This window comes from Octopus bimaculoides, chromosome 6, assembly GCF_046866305.1.
Source record: "Octopus bimaculoides isolate indiv1 chromosome 6, ASM4686630v1, whole genome shotgun sequence".
Taxonomy (NCBI): domain Eukaryota; kingdom Metazoa; phylum Mollusca; class Cephalopoda; order Octopoda; family Octopodidae; genus Octopus; species Octopus bimaculoides.
The window spans coordinates 22,680,139-22,697,638 of record NC_142933.1 but is presented as its reverse complement, the minus strand read 5'-3'; the positions used below and the strand labels follow the sequence as shown (position 1 = coordinate 22,697,638).

General features: G+C 36.8%; 1 protein-coding gene across 4 annotated transcripts in view; it reads left to right on the top strand.

The window, feature by feature from the left end:
* Positions 1-1,127: 1,127 nt before the first annotated feature.
* The window catches only part of LOC106877763 (active breakpoint cluster region-related protein), a 48,981-nt gene continuing 32,608 nt past the window's right edge, over positions 1,128-17,500 (top strand). Inside the window, exons 1-7 of one of the 4 annotated variants that reach the window (XM_089353594.1) lie at positions 1,128-2,532; positions 5,333-5,530; positions 8,057-8,242; positions 10,556-10,663; positions 11,635-11,665; positions 15,104-15,156; positions 17,264-17,368. In XM_089353594.1, coding sequence (XP_089209720.1) covers positions 2,305-2,532; positions 5,333-5,530; positions 8,057-8,242; positions 10,556-10,663; positions 11,635-11,665; positions 15,104-15,156; positions 17,264-17,368 — 909 coding nt within the window. In that variant the 5' untranslated portion in view covers positions 1,128-2,304. The remainder of the gene's footprint in view (positions 2,533-5,332; positions 5,531-8,056; positions 8,243-10,555; positions 10,664-11,634; positions 11,666-15,103; positions 15,157-17,263; positions 17,369-17,500) is intronic. The other 3 variants (XM_089353591.1, XM_089353592.1, XM_089353593.1) reach the window with 3 other exon arrangements.

The window sequence follows — 17,500 nt, the reverse complement described above, 5'->3', positions numbered from 1 at the left end:
CCAACCCAATATTTCACTTCAACTGGTTCTTCTTTAACATCATTCAAAGACACATAAAAGAAGAAAAGAATCCCATAACATTCGAAACGGTTCCTGGAACGAACATTTCCAACAAATTTCAGATTTAACCGCCTATACCCGGATATATCAATGCAAGTAAATAGCTCTTTATTCGGATTGGCTTTGGTGCCCGAAGAATGACTATAGTATAAATCAACTTTAAATGTCTTTTTCAGGTGGTGCTATTAAATTATTCACGGCCTGAGTCAATTCTGGCCGAAAGTTATCTAAGTGGACATACATACATACATACATACATACACACATACATACATACATACATACATACACACATACATACATACATACATACATACATATATACATACATACATCTGTTGCTGAGACCCCTTCGGTCATGACTGACCATGGGATTGCACCTAGAAAGTTACCCTCCCAGGCACAAGTCCGGGCAAGGTTGTTTATGGAAGACCAGCAGTCGCCCATGCATACCGGCCTCCCCTCTCCAGTGTTATCCAAGGGAAAGGCAAAGGACGATACAGCTTGGCACCAGTGACGTCGCAACTCATTTCTACAGCTGAGTGAACTGGAGCAACGTGAAATAAAGTGTCTTGCTCAAGAGCACAACACGAAGCCCGGTCCGAGATTTGAACTCACAACATCACGATCGTAAGCTCGATGCTCTAACCACTGAACCATGCGCCTTCACTATACATGCATACATACATACACATATACATACATATGCGTGTGTATATGTATTATACATGTATGTACTTGTGTATACGTAAACATACAAAAGCAGTATATCTAATCTGCAATTTGTCTCTCCCTCTTTCTATCACCAACAGCTGTCTCTTTCTCCTTTCTTTCATCCACTTCCACAGCAACGCATATTATATCAGCAACGTCACTCTGCAAACCTCATTTTACTTCCAAGCGGCAAAAACCTTTTCCTCTGAACTCTTTTCTTCTTTCTCCCTCTTTCATTCTTCCTCACACTCCATACTCTCTCTCCCTCCCCTTCATTTCTCCCCCCTCTTCCTCTCTTTCTCTTTCTCTCTCGCTCGCTCGCTCTCCGTGTCTGTATTCTGTTCTCTCTATCATTCTCACTTTCTCCCTCGCTGTCTTCCTTTCGATGCGTTTCATGGCGTCTGTTTTATATTTCGTCCGTTATTCTAGAAAGACAGTTGGGCGAACTGTCTTTTGATATTGTCGAGGCGAATTTGAGTCTCGGTTTCAATCCTTGGTAGACATAATGTGACATCGCTAGAACTCAAAACGCTAGGACTCAAAACATTCTGTTCGTTTCTATTATTTTCTTGTTTTGTTCTGTTTTTATTTATTGGTTCACGCTTGGAAGTGGATTTGGCACCATAAACCAACAGGATTACTCGTGAACATTACTGTGCATCTGCTATTTGCTTCCGTCCATTATACAACATTAACTACAAAGAACTTCGGACCATCTAAACGGACCAACACTTCTTCTGAACAGCCGGGAATATAACGAAGGCAAGGCAGTGAAGGGTAGTTCAGGGTAACGCAGAGCAATGCAGGGCAAGGCGCATAGCACAGCTGGCGGAGTCGAACTACTGACTTGTTGATGGATTGTTCTATACACCATGGACTCGGTCCGTCTAATCTTTACTTTACCTTAATAGAGTACCACTCCAGATATTTAGTATTCGAGAAAAACTGTAAATCTGTTATGAACGAGTTAATCCCAGATCCATTTTTAAAATGTTCCTTAAATAATTTACTAAATCACAGCTGCATCAACTACATTTTTACCTCTTAACAAGGAGAACGGCGAACGTATACCTAACACACAGTACCCAATCCAATTTTCTTTTGCTTTTATTTTATTTTATTTTGTAGTCAGGTATTGATATTGAGACTGTTTGTCAGCTTCCAGCTCATCCTCGATTAGTGCTATATTTTTGGCTTCTTTTTTTTTTTTTTTTTTCTTTGAAGTATCACCTAGCTCTAGTTTAGATTTTATCAGCAAATATTTTGTTTATACATTATCACTTTACAAATCCAATCGATATTTGCTTTTCGTCGTAGAACTACAGCAAAAGTATTAGTAAAATTAACAACAATAACAACGACAACAACGATAACATCAACAACTATAACAATTATCAGAAATGATGATGTAGTAGTCAATACTCAACTGAAGAGCGAAGCAGACTACGTTAATACAAACGAGCAGATATCATAAAAGTAAGTGTTACTATATCTCTAGAGAGAGAGAAACCTCGAGTCAAATCACGCAAAATGAAGAAAAAATCGGTGAATTTTAGGTTACCAGACCAAGAAAGTGAATGTATGTCAGAGGCAACAGCCCAAAGTTCTGCAACGGCTGTTAGTTCTACAACAGCCCCTAGTTCTACAACAGCCCCTAGTTCTACAACAGCCCCTAGTTCTACAGCAGCCCCTAATTCTCGGCCGCTTGAAGATGAAAGTTCGGTTTTCATGGTCACATCCGATGACAGTTCGGAAAAGGTAATTTTGTATAATTGTAATATTGTTTGTCAGCCGTTTTAGGTCATCTTTTCCTTCCTTCCTTCGAGGGTCGATAAAATAAAGTACCAGTCATGTACTGAGGTCCATCTATTCGACTGTTTCCCTACGCCAAATTTCTCTTGTCCCTGTATTAGAAATAGCTATTCTGTTTTTTTTAGTTTATTGTTGTTACTGTTGTTTTTTAATGTTATTCTCGTTATGATAATTGTTGTTGTTGATGATGATGATGATGATGACGTTTAACCCCAGGTCATCTTTGATTGAGTAAGTCAATTAGCTATTGTTTAACGCCAATTCACTCACGATTGGACAAAGTTATGATAAAAGACGTTAAAATAGCAAGCATCCTGTTTATTTCGTAAACATTCTTATATTTTTATAATCATTTGACTGTGACCATGCTGGAGTAAACCCTTAAAGGGTTTTAGTCGAAGAAATTAACCCCAGTTCTAAAGTTCTTATTCTTTATATGCCTACTACTTATTCTATCGTTCTCTTTTGCCGTGATGGTGGGGCAAACAGACACAAAGACACACACATCAATATGTATATACACACACATACGCACACATATCTGTATACGAAGGGGTTCTTTCGGTTTCCGTGTACCAAATCCACTCACGAGGCTACAGTAGAAGACACTTGACCAAAGTGCCACGCATGGTACTGAACCCGAGACCATGTGGTTAAAAAGCGAGCTTCTTACCACACAGCCACGCCTGAGCCTGTATACTTTTTATGAAAGCTGAACAAAATCTTCATAACTTTTACTCAGAGTTTCACATCATCGTTCGTGGGACAAGTGTGATCAGGCTAAACTAAAAATTCTGTGTGTGTGTGTATACATACATATATACATACATACATACATACATACATACATACATACATATAGTGCTTATTTTTTCGGCCTCTTTTAATTTGTTGCTAGTTATCAATCACTATTCAGTTTTTAATTGTGATAATTCTTCCAATGCAATATAGTGTAAAAAATCATATATTGATTAATATCGATTTATTACCAGGAAGCTAGCACATTTAAAGAATCAGAGAGATTCAGAAACAATATCTGCGATCTCAGGCGATATATATATATATATATATATATATATATATGATATGGATTTAATCAAAAGATTAAATGGGGTACTTAAAATGCTTGAGGCACCAGAATTTGGTAGGGTAAAAACCAAAAACAAAATCAAGAGATTTGGTGAATAGCAGCCCAGTCAAGATGGTATTTTTTCTTCTCTTACTCTTGTTTTTTTTTTTTTTGCACACATCTACAAAATGACTTTCTAAAATGAAATTCCATTATGCAGCTGAGGAGTACATTTTCATTGTACATTTTATGTAGTGTTCTCACTACATGAATAAATGAAGTTTGTACGAAACATACGTACTGCTATAACCTATTGAATTTTTGTTGCTTTTCTTCAAATATATATGTGTGTGTGTGTGTGTGTGTGTGTGTGTGTGTGTGTATACAAGGGGGTGCTGAAAAGTTCTTGGCTTTGGATAAAAGGAAGAAATACACAAGAATCAGTTAATTTTGACTTTATTCAACATATTCCCCTCTCAGATTCATATAGTTATTGCAACGGTCCTTCAGTTTTTCTTCGGCCTGCAAAAGAACTCTGAAGGTTAGGACTCCAGCTAGACCTTTCGTGATATCCTTAAAGCCAGGCACTTTTCAGCACGCTGTATATATATATATATATATATATATATATATACTATTAAAGAATATTTGTGTGTGTTTTAAAATTGGTACAACGATTGTTTCGACCTTTGTCATCATATATATATATATATATATATATATATATATTTTAAAAATAACGTCGACCACTAACGTGGACAATTAATGCGCTAGAAATAGATCCCATTTTGTGTCTATTAAGACCTAAAAAGTTCTCAACATGAAATATAGCAGCATACCAAAAATGTCTTGCCCGCTCACGTTTTTGGTATGCTGCTATATTTCATGTTGAGAACTTTTTAGGTCTTAATAGACACAAAATGTGATCTATTTCTAGCGCATTAATTGTCCACGTTAGTGGTCGACGTTATTTTTAAAATGTACCTTAATCCCCTGAGATTGCAGATAATATTTCTGAATCTCTTTGATTCTTTAAATGTGCTGGCCCCCTGATAATTAATCGATATTAATTAATATATTAATATATGAATAATTACCAGATCTTATAATTATATATATATATATATATATATATATATATATATAGATAGATAGATAGATAGATAGATAGATAGATAGATAGATAGATAGATAGATATGCAGGGCAGGGAATCGTCAATTAGTAATAAAATTAATAATTAACAATTTTGCCGGGTAGCTCAGTATGAAAAAACCTTTTCGGTAAAAAACATTTATAATCATAAATATATAGGGATTGACAGTAACCTGCTTCTCCAACATACTGAGAATTCAGAAATAGCAGTCAAAGAACTACTGATTTCAAAACTACAAATTATTACTCCAGATTGATAGCGATATTTTTGATACACACAGAACAAAAAACAGTAGAGAAGAGTATATATATACAGGGATGTTACACATCAGACACACGTACAAACAAACACACAGGCACACACACAGGCACACACACACACGCACACACACTATGTGTGTGTAGGCAAGTGTTTATTTATCTGTGTCCATATATGTGTGTACCTTGAATAGTCTGTATTTCACCTTGTTTATTTGTATGCCTATCAATATATTTATTATTTTTTTTCTTCGTGTATTTATCAGTCGGCCTTGAAGGATCAAACCAGTGATGCATCTCCCAAGGAGCCGTTATATTTTGTTGAAATACCAAAGACAATACAAACTCAAGAAGAGTTGGATCAGAGGACAAGCGATAAGCTGATGACTCTGTGCCTGCTCACTTTGACTAATATCATATCCACCGAATTCCATTATGCTGAACAGTTGAGAAAGTTATACCATGTTAGTAGTAGTAGTAGTAGTAGTAGTAGTAGTAGTAGTAGTAGTAGTAGTAGTAGTAGTAGTAGTAGTAGTAGTAGTAGTAGTAGTAGTAGTGGTAGTAGTAACAAGCTTTTGTATTTAAATTAATGAAGATAGCTATAATTATTTCGTATGTACTTGTGTTATCCTCTCAAGATATTTTCTTTGCTCTGAAAGCAAATCTTCCTCAAATCAAGCCGTTGTTTCAGCTTCAGAAAATGAAAGGTTGCAGTGGTTAAATGTAGTTCTTGATCAGGGCCAACCTGGAGTTAAATACCAACCACTGCTACCACCAGCACCCCCACCACTGTAACCATCACCATCATTACTACCAGAAAAACCTCTACAACCAATACCACTAATATTCCCCCCCCCCTACATACGTACACACATACGCTCACATTAACACACACGCGCACGCGCACGCACACGCACACACACACACACACACACACACACATATTATATATCCCGAAATACAATATGTTTCAACACATGCCTTCTCCTCAGGTATCTTACAACACAAATTCATAAACGTATATATATATATATATATATATATATATATATATACATATATATAATACACTGATTTATTTTGAGATTGCTAAAATCAACAATATTCGCAAATATAATATAGAATGGAGTTGTAGTGCTCCAAGTGAGCTATATTCCGTTTAATAATCTGAATGGAAGCAATGCAAGCGGAAACTAGAGGAACATAGTTAATAACTATACACACAATCAAATATATTCATATATTCTACATTTATAAAACTGGTATAAAAATTCCAAATATATAAATATAAAAATACATATAAATAGATAAATATCGATATGATACATAAAACGCAGTAAATTTTAGATTTAAAAGTTACAATACATTGGTGTAATAAAAATGTGAGATGATAAAACATTAAAAGGACGTGCTAAAATACCACGTATGTATGTAGTTATATCTGTGTGTGTGTGTGTGTGTGTGTGTGTGTGTGTGTGTGTGTATGTGTGTGTGTAGGAGTAAATGTAAGGATAAGCAAGTTAGGCAGGTCGTTATACAAAGAATATTAAATACATTAACTACAAAAAGGTATATATGTTTAGATAAAAAAAAAGGTTCGACTTACACAGAATAAAAGTGATATCAAGAGTTAAAGGGGTTGAAGAAGAGTTTTAAAAATCCAGCAGCTGTCTCTGGGGGTTCGGTGGTCCAAAATAATGATTGTAAATTGACTCCATCGTCGGATGATACGTACCTCCGTCTTCAGGAAAGAAATCCTACATTTGAGGTGTTGATAGGAAGGAGATTAAACATGGAATGATTTTGTGGAGAGCTAAGTGTGTTTGAGGAAGTAATGGGGCGGCATATCAACATATGTACACACCAATATACACATAAGTATCTGTGAAAGAATAAGTGGTGTAAGAGAGAGAGAGAGAGGGGAAGAGAGAAAGAGAGAGAGAGAGAGAGAGAGAGAGAGAGAGATAGAGAGAGAAATAGAGAGAGAAAAGTTGGGTATGTTCATTTAGTCTGAGGAGGAAAAAAACTACATAATTACATAGTGTTTCGGATATGTGTCTTTCTTCAAGGAGAGGGTAGAGAAAACATACATGTGTAAACACCTGCGAAGAAAACAATGAGAGAGGAGCTAAATATAAAGGGTGAATTGAGAAAGTGGGGTGAATGTTTGTTGCAATATCACGGTCTAGAAAAAGGAGATGTTTGTGAAGAGCGCTAATCCAAATGAATTTCCAACATAAGTTTATACTTTATTTGTTCTATGAAGTGCATAAGCTACGACACGTTTTCTGCTTTATCTGTTCGGTTTCATGAGATATTTAATGATTACAAATGTGTAAAACTGTGAATAGCTACGGAGTGAATCATAAGCTATGACACACATACAAACGTAAGTATGTATGTATGCATGTATGTATGTATGTATGTATGTATGTACGTACGTACGTATGTATGTATGGATGGATGGATAGATAGATAGATAGATAGATAGATAGATAGATAGATAGATTTATTGTGATCGACCAGACTATTGGATGATGTTATACATCGCTAGTCACAATGCGTTTTGCATCATTTTGGCTTTCGAATGATGCCCCCTCGCTGGGAACGCGAGCAAGTCAATATGTGTGTGTATTTGTGTGTGAGTGGGTGTGTGTGTGTGCATACATTCATAGATACACACACACACACACACACACACACACACACATACATATATATATATATATATATATATATATATATATATATATATATGTAGCGTTGTTTAATGTCGAGCGAATGAGGAGAAACGGGTGCTAGTTATATGTTGTAGACGACAAGTTCTTTTTTATTAAAACCGAAGCCGAGAGTTTGTCTATGGGCTCGAATTTCCTGCCACGGTGACCTTAAGTTGTGAGATTTGCAGTGGCTTGAAATTTGTCTCGAGGCAAACCCTAAGCTTCACATACACCGTTTCCATGTTTTCATTCCGTTTCCATCTTCTCCAGTGCAGAACCTACTTCGCTAACAAACTTGAAGTGGGTGATTGTTTGTTCAATAAAGACGAGCTGGATACCTTGTTCTACCGACTCGATGACATCGTATTATCAGTAGAGTTATACCATATGAATTTATCGCGGCTTCTGAAAAAGTGGTCCCTCGACATCAGGCTTTCCTTAGCTTTTGAGGATACCGTAAGTATCACTAAGTGTTCTTTTGTTCTAATTTATTTTTGGTTTAATCATTGGACTGCGACACTTCACTGAAGTACCTTATCTTAAATATGGTACTTATTGCATCACTCTCTTTTTCCGGACTGCTGCTAAGTTAAGGAGATTTAATTAAACGAACACCGGTTGCCAAACGACGCAGGTACAAACTCAGGAATGCACTTACAGACGTATATATGTATATTTCCACAGTGGAAATATACATACGGGTTTCCACAGTGTTTCGGTTTACCAATTTCACTCATTGGACTGGGGAGTGAACTCGAAATCACGTGGATCCGTCATTTATAACTTATCTTTATCCCATTACTCTTTTACTTGTTTCAGTCATTTGACTGCGGCCATACTGGAGCACCGCCTTTAGTCGAGAAAATCGACCCCAGTACATATTCTATCGGTCTCTTTTGCCGAGCCACTAAGTTACGGGGACGTAAATACACCAGCATCGTTGTCAAGCGATGTTGGAGGGGGGGGGACAAACACAGACACACAAACACACACACACATATATATATATATATATATATATATATATAATACATATACATATATATATATATATACACAACGGGCTTTTTTTCAGTTTCCGTCTACCAAATCCACTCACAAGGCTTTGGTCAGCCCGAGGCTATAATAGAAGACACTTGCCCAAGGTGCCACGCAGTGGGACTGAACCCGGAATCATGTGGTTGGTAAGCAAGCTACTTACCACACAGCCACTCCTGCGCCTTGTATTACAATACAAATAAATTATATTATTTAAAGCCTTTATCCCAATCAGTGTGAATATTCATATCGCAAATTAACCATTTCGTGCAATACTTCTATTCGGCTGAGTTTACGAAAGGTACGTCGGTATCTTGTTTAATGCGTAACGCTAAACTGTGATATTTTCCTCCTAATTAGTATAACTTGGGAAAATACGTATCACATGTCCTGCTAAGAGTATAATAGTATCCCTGTAGACTTAAAACTTAAATTAACGTACAATCATGACATATACAAATCTAAATTTTGCTTTCAAAATTGGTGGGTTGAGTCGACCAGGGCTATTCCTGAAAATCATGGCTTATAACCAGGGATATACCCTATGAATATCCTGTACTACTATTTCTGAAATATGCTTGGGCCCAAGGGTTTCGGATAAGAGATTGCGAAAGAAATAGATAATTGTTTGCCGGATTGCTTCGATAAGGTTAATGTAGGGCTGAGAATTTAAGCATCTCTGTACTAGGATGTCTTTGTTGACGAGAACAATTACCATCACAGTCACCACCACACGAATACTTTGTCAGTTTTACCACCAGCTCCACAATCAACACCACTATACGTACAGCTACCGCCACCAGTACGAGTGCCACTACGATCACTAGTGCTACTACCATCACAGACACTACCACAGCCGCAGTCATTACTGCTTATACCTCCTACTATCACTGCAAACATCGCACTCAAAAATGAAGAAATGTTTCGTCATAGGCAGGCGTTAGTTTCTTGACTTTAACACAAAATGGCCCAGTGGTTAGGGCAGCGGACTCGCGGTCATAGGATCGCGGTTTCGATTCCCAGACCGGGCGTTGTGAGTGTTTATTGAGCGAAAACACCTAAAGCTCCACGAGGCTCCGGCAGGGGATGGTGGCGAACCCTGCTGTACTCTTCCACCACAACTTTCTCTCACTCTTACTTCCTGTTTCTGTTGTGCCTGTAATTCAAAGGGTCAGCCATGTCACACTCTGTGTCACGCTGAATATCCCCGAGAACTACGTTAAGGGTGCACGTGTCTGTGGAGTGCTCAGCCACTTGCACGTTAATTTCACGAGTAGGCTGTTCCGTTGATCTGATCAACTGGAACCCTCGACGTCGTAAGCGACGGAGTGCCAACAACAACAACATGTCCATCAGCAGCAGCAGAAGCATTAGTAGTAGTAGTAGTAGCAGCAGCAGAAGCGTCACACCATTATTATCGTTGTTGTCATTGTGAACGTCGTCATCATCTGTATCATCATTACAATCTTCACCATTATTATCAGTGACAGTATCCATTTACTTAGTAATATCCTCGCATCACAACATTAAAAAAAAACACAGGAAAGTCCGTGCTGACTCCAAAAATACCGAAACATATTTGGAGTTGTCGTTCGTACTTACCGAAATTTAAGATTCTCTAAGTAATACTGACTTTACTACAACACATAAGTATTTCTAATCAGAATCTTCACGCTCACTGCATTAATAATGTTTACTACATCAAATATTTGTACCCCTCAACATTTTCAGCTTAATTCTATGCCATTGTTCCACGACTGTGCCGACCATTTCAAGCAAGCCGAAAAAATAATTTTGGGAAAGGGGGGTGCCGACGTAGTAAACGATCTTGTCCGAGAGGTAAGATTTTCGTGTTTAATTGATAATTTTTGTTCGTTTTATCTTTCTTTTATCTTTTACCACAGCCAGCATAAAAAAAAAAGAGTGGTTGAGAGTAATGAGGATGGTCCGAGCGGGAGGATCTATTCTGAGCTTGTGCCTGTAGACTGAAGAGAACGGATAGGAGACAGACGCTTTCATGTGGTGCCTTTAATGGTTGGAGTGATCCAAGATCTGTGGAGTTCCTTAGTTTCCTCTGGGCATACTCCCTCTATTAGGGAATTAGTTTTCTTGTTAATTGTAATTTTGTTATTTAGATGAGTATATGTGAAATGCCACTCTCTTTTGTGTATATTTTCCTATATACTTTTTTGGCTCTTGTAAGCAGTAAACAAAGAACTGGCAGAATAATTACCGCGTCGGACGAAATGCTTACCGGCTTTTCTTCCGGTTATTTACGTTCGGAGTTCAAATTCCGTCTAGATCGACTTTGTCTTTCATCCTTTCGGAGTCGATAAAATAAGTACCAGTTATTCACAGAGGCCAACAAGCTTATTATTATTATTATTATTCAGTAGTTTTATTTTTATAGCGTGCTTTCACTTCACTACCGAGCGCAGCTCTGTGTGCCTTGGGTATGTGTTGTGGTTTTTTGTGATGCTCTTATGGTTATTGTATTGAAATATTATTATCATTATTATTTTTTTTTTTCAGTAGTTTTATTTTTATAACGTGCTTTCACTTCACTACCGAGCGCAGCTCTGTGCGCCTTGGGTATGTGCTGTGGTTTGTTGTGATGCTTTTATGGTTACTGTATTGAAAGTGTTTTGCGTAGGATGTGTGCAGTGCCTAGTAGTGCTATTTTCTGTATATTATATGTATTTGTAAGTCCTGGTGTTTTTATTATTATTATTATTATTATTATTATTATTATTATTATTATTATTATTATTATTATTATTATTATTATTATTATTATTATTTATCTCCAGGAAATGCCAAGCCTTGACATTCCATTTACAGGTAAGTCTTTATTTTGGTTTCTATGGAACTAAGAACATATTCTGGGGAATGAGTTATCTGTCAGGCCGATTACAATGTTTTAAGCCTGGCCAGAAACCAAATAATTTTGAAAATGATATTCATAGAAGTCTTTTTTTTTTCTTGTGATAAAAAAAAGATCTAGAAACCAAATATATAAGACCAGATGAAATAACATAAGATCAGATGAGATAACATGTTTAATTCTTCATTGACTGGGTAAATAATATGAATTAATTACAATAATTGATATAAGAACGATATTAATATATGCCGTTGGTTTTCCTAAATAATTACATCAACCCATTAGCACCTATGGTCCTTTGTTTAGGACCAGAAGGATAATCCATCATATTTCTGCAACACCTGTAGTTTTCTGAGATATCTTTAATTAGTCATCAAGACTGGAGTATCTTTCAAATATTGTAATAATTTTTTTTTTATATATTTAGTATCAGATAAAGTTGTATAAAAAAAGATTTTTGGTAATATATCAAATTTTAAAAAATGGGGCACTAATGGGTTAAATTGTCTACGTAATAAGTCTTATTTTTCTGGTATTGTAGTCTTTGATTATCTCCAGGTCAGACCAAGCCGAGCAGATCTATGATGAATATCGTTTTTGTTGTTACTATAGCAATCTCCCTCTTAAGTACGGAACTTCAACCTAACCGCTTGTGAGTACTTAGCCGGTAGGTACGTCCATAGCAACAGCGGTAGCAAATCAGTTGCCCGAATGTGTGTGCAGCCAATCACAGTAAAGCTCACGTGTGCACACGGTTTTAGATCATATTTGTCATCTTTCCTGGCAGTTTTCTCCATGATGTCAAGCAAAAGAAAGGGGAAGCGTTTGAATGAAAGAGGAAGCGTTGTCGTAGAATAAATTGTTGATAAACTTGAGCCTGAGATTCATGAAGATTTTACGTGTACTTATCTGGGTTTCCTATTTAAGCGGGTGCGTACTTGACCGAGATGTTACTGTATATCACTCTTCATGTTCTTTGTAAAGGAGCTAGGATGTAATTTAGTGAAGGTGTTTTGCTTAGTGATTAGGGCGTTCGGTTTATGATCGTAAAGTCGTGAAATTGATTTTTGACCACAAGGTACGTAGTGTTCTTGAACAAGACACTTCAGTTCACGTTGTCCCATTCTACTTCGCTGTAAATTAGCACTGGCCAGGGTGTTGGTGCAGTCCTCTCTCCCTTTTCAGCTGTTCCGCTGTGTCAAGGACCAGAAAAATGAGAAGGTATCCGTATCTGATCGCGACTACACAGGCACTTAAAACAATTAGTGAAAGCATGGTGCATCTTACAAAGCTATACTGTTCGCGCGTGGTGGTTTTCTGTAATGTACGTAGGATCTTTTATGATGGAGATTTAAATTCTATTTCTAGATGACCGTGCGATGTCATTGAAGCTCTTCCTTTTGGTTCTGCACACCCATATTATAGACAGTAGGGAATCATATCTTTTAGCGACATCATAAACTTCATGCAAAAGCGTTTGTGGAGTCATGCATGCTATTTAACAAAATCACATGCATAATTATTGATTTCCTTTCTGTAGATGATATTCATATCAATTAGAAGACATTACTAGATTTTGACAAAACTGTTATAATGTAGATCCTCGTCCACTTGTATGTTGCCGTCGGCACGGTAATATTCTTATCGCCACTATTATGTTGTGGCGGTATTCCGCGTCTTATCATCTTTGACTCATCTATCGTGCTATCGTTACTAGTTCCGCAAGACAATGACCTTGAAACATCTACCTTGACTCGTTCAAAATACAGTTAGACACGACTTGTGTCTAATTGCATTTTGACACTAGTAGCTTCGATTCTCACCTTGATGAATTTTCTCTTCGTTATACTAACTTTTTTCTCTGATGACAAACTATTTTTTCTCGTTTGGTCCAATTTTTCGTCATTGCAATTTCATGTGTCCTGTGTTCCAACATAAAAAAAAAAAACGCTTCACTTTTTCGAAAGGACTGTCTTTCCTCAGGTGCCTACAACCACATGCCATACATAGCTTTATCTCCTAGTATATATCCGTCCTTATCCGCCTTCCGACTCTTCTACACTGGTTTTATCTGTAAACAGTCTCTGCGTTAGATTTCTTGTGTCTTGCCTTACTTTTAATATCATATCGCACTCTTCTGGCAGTTTCTGGGGAGTTATATCCTGGTTCATTTCCAGCTTTGCGAGAATTTTCGTTCTGCGTTCTTTTCAACAGTAACTCCCTGAGCAAAAACCAGGCGCTTGAACGAGTATGGAGTTAGTTTATCTAGTCTAAATCTTTCGCACTCTCTGTTCACTCTACCCGCTTATATGGTAAAAAGTATTCGTCATCGCTTTTCTCAGTGTTCAAACACTTCCAATGTGTGCTGACCAACGATGCTTTTTCACTAAATACCCTACTTAAAATGTCAATTGTGTCCGTAAAATTTATGTCAGAAACTTTTTTAGGCAATATAAAAGTATTTCTCATGCTCTATCGTCGCCAGTTTCCTTAGAATTAGACGCGTTTTTATTTCGTCCGTCCAATCTTGACATTTTTTTTTCGAAAATTTGCTCAATCTTAGGTAATATGCCTCGGAAGTGATTCTTTCATCCGGGTCGTATTTAAATTCAATTAATAAATTTGCTACATGGTCTAGCGAAAACGTATTCTTCGCTTTTGTTACCAACTTCATTAGTTGTAACATTTGTTGTTGTTTTTGAGTGAGTTGTTGTCATACTGTTTTTGCAACTCAACTAAACCCTCTAACAAGTTTTCCATAATTTTACGGATTTTTCGTAGAATATATATATATATATATATATATATATATACACACATATATATATATATAACTAAAATGTTTGTTACTCCTCCGTCGAGTTTTTAATTTTTCGACGTGAGAAAATTTTGCAACGTCGTCTGCGTGAATTGTTTATATCCTCGTCGCCATTATTATAATGTAGAGCCTCGTCTACTTCTATGTTGTCCTCGGCACTGTAATATTCTTATCACCACTATTATGTTGTGGAGGTATTCCGAATCTTATTATCTTTGACTCGTCTATCGTGTTATCGCTGATAGTTCCGTAAGACAACGACTTTGTAACGTCTACCTTGACGGTAACTCGAACTCGTATATATCACGTAACTAACACTGATTCCAGCTGAGAACTCGTACAACGACTCTACTACTACTGAACTCCTTCAACGACTGCCTGTCACGTGGGAAAGAGTGTACCATTTTTACTACAACAAAAACACTAATAACACCAAATGAATTAACGAAAAGATTAATAAATAACATTGCACATATTAATTGGAAAAGGACAATGAACGAAATCGCATTTTTTTTTTTTAATTTTGGAATCTTGTGGCAAATTTGTAATATTCATTTTATCTATTTTTATCTTGTAGATTTAATTCAATTTCCTATAACCATGAGAAGTAGAATTATTTACGGCCTAAAGGTCAGTTATTCATACATCATGTATTCATAATTTTAACTGAAGATCACACAATGTAGTCGATGAAACGCTACAGCGAGTCTGAAACGTTCAGTTTCAAATCTCACCTGTAACGGGATTTTGCTGCATTTCACTTTAAATATTCGATAAATTATGTGGTGTCTGTCAAGTACTGGAGTCAATATAACCAATTAAATCTTTTCTTAAAGCTTTTCTTAAACTTACAGCATATTACAATATGTCCTTGCTCATATCAATTTTGAGGCGGGGAGTCGGTTACAACAACATCCCTGTTCAACTGGTAATTGCTTTTTCACACCGGAAAAGGTAAAGGCAAAATAGATCATGGCGGGATTTGAAATCCAAACATTTTCGCCAACGATTCTGCCAACTCGCCAAGTTTAGTAAAATTACCATGTTTCTAAACATTTTAAACTTGCCCACTACAATGGTGAAGAAATACAGAAACGGATGACAACTTAGTTGTAATTCCTAATACTTTAAGAAAAAAAAGTAGGGACAATAAATCTTTCATTAATGATAATGGTGGTGATGGGGAGTATGTACTAGTTCCAGACTCACCGGTTTCTTTACATGAATGAACCCATCGATATGAAGAGTAAAGTCAGTGTTTAGTCAACATTCAGTGTACACCTCCTGGGGTAGGAGATACGAAACTAAAGTTTATTCTGGCTTTATCCTTACAGGATTTCAAATGCATTCCGACATTCCGTACTTTAATTTCTTTTTAATGTTATTATCATTAAATAATATGTAAAGGCACGTGGCTTTATAGTTATGGTAATGAACTCAGAACTATAGGATCGTGGGATCGATTTCTGGACCTTACAGTGCCTTCACTTCTTGAGCTAGACCAATGGTTCTCAACAAGGGTCCCTATGACCCCTGGGGGTCCACACAAGATTTTGTTAAAACCTATGTCCAATAAACAAGTTATGCTTATACAATACACAAAATATTTTAAATAATTCTTTAAACAATTCCTAATAATATCCTGATTATAATAAGGCGGCAAGATGGCAGAACGTTAGTACGGTATTTCGTCTGTTTTTACGTTCTGAGTTCAAATTCCACCGAGCCCGACTTTGCCTTTCATCCTTTCGGGGTCGATATATTAAGTACCAGTTGCGTATTAGGGTCGATCTAATCGACTGCCTCCCCCCTCAAAAAAGTTTCGGGCCTTGTGCCTAGAGTAGAAAAGAATATTTAATTATAAATGTATAATAGGATTTATCAAACATGGAATGGGCATTTGGGTCCATCTGAATAAAATAGGATTCACATGGGTCCACAAGCAAAAGTGGTTGAGAAACACTGAGTTAGACACCTCTTTTCTCGTAGCTCTAGTCTACACCACCACCACTGAAATGGAATAGCAACTTCGTGCTAATGAAACCCTACTTATCTGTCTCCCCAGCTACCTCAGTCAAGATATTCGATACACAGCTGGGTTACGAGTGAATAGCAGAAAGGGTTCCATGTCTGCTCACGACTACATAGGCACCTCATGCAATTAGTGATAACATGACGCATGCTAACAAGGCATACTAACTTGAGAGTAACGGCATTCTTTTTAGTTGATTAATTTTTTTACATTTAATAATGCTTTTTGTTGTATTTGTGGTTGTTGCATAACGCCGGGTGAATCCTGTATGAGCATACCTATAATTAATGGTACTCTAGCCATGAGGTCTCTGTGTATCGAACGACTAATGGAGTTGCTGTTGTTGTTGTTGTTGTTGTTATTGTTGCTTAGTCCAAAGATATATCTGAACATACCAGTTGAGCTCATTTCTTCTTTCTAAGACTATCTTAGAGTATAATATCCTACGTGTCTTTCCGCTTTTAAAGACCGCAAAAGTGTGAGATTTAAAGAAAATTCAATTGGTATTTCTTCCAGGTCTAATGACCCAACCACTAAGACTTTGCTTCATTAGAGCTCGTGGCGGATACCTCAAAAGTTCGGTATTCTCTTACATTTCAATATTGGATTGGAGGTCAGACAAATGTTAAATACACCGCTCCCTCATGCGTTTTTTATACGCCTTCTCTTTTTTTAATTTTTTTATTTATTTTCTATATTTTGTAGCAAATGGCTAAGTACATTCCTCCGGACAAACGGGACTACATGGAAATGAGGCTGGCTGTGCAATCTACAATGGCAATTAATGGTGTTCGTCAACCACGTGGTGGTGTATGTAGTCTCGGATTCTTTCTCTCTCCCTCCCTCTCTATCTATCTATCTTTCTATTTATCTATCTCCCTTTTTCTCTCTTTCTCTCTTTCTCTCTCCTTTCATAAAACTTTTGCCGTACTGCTTATGCTA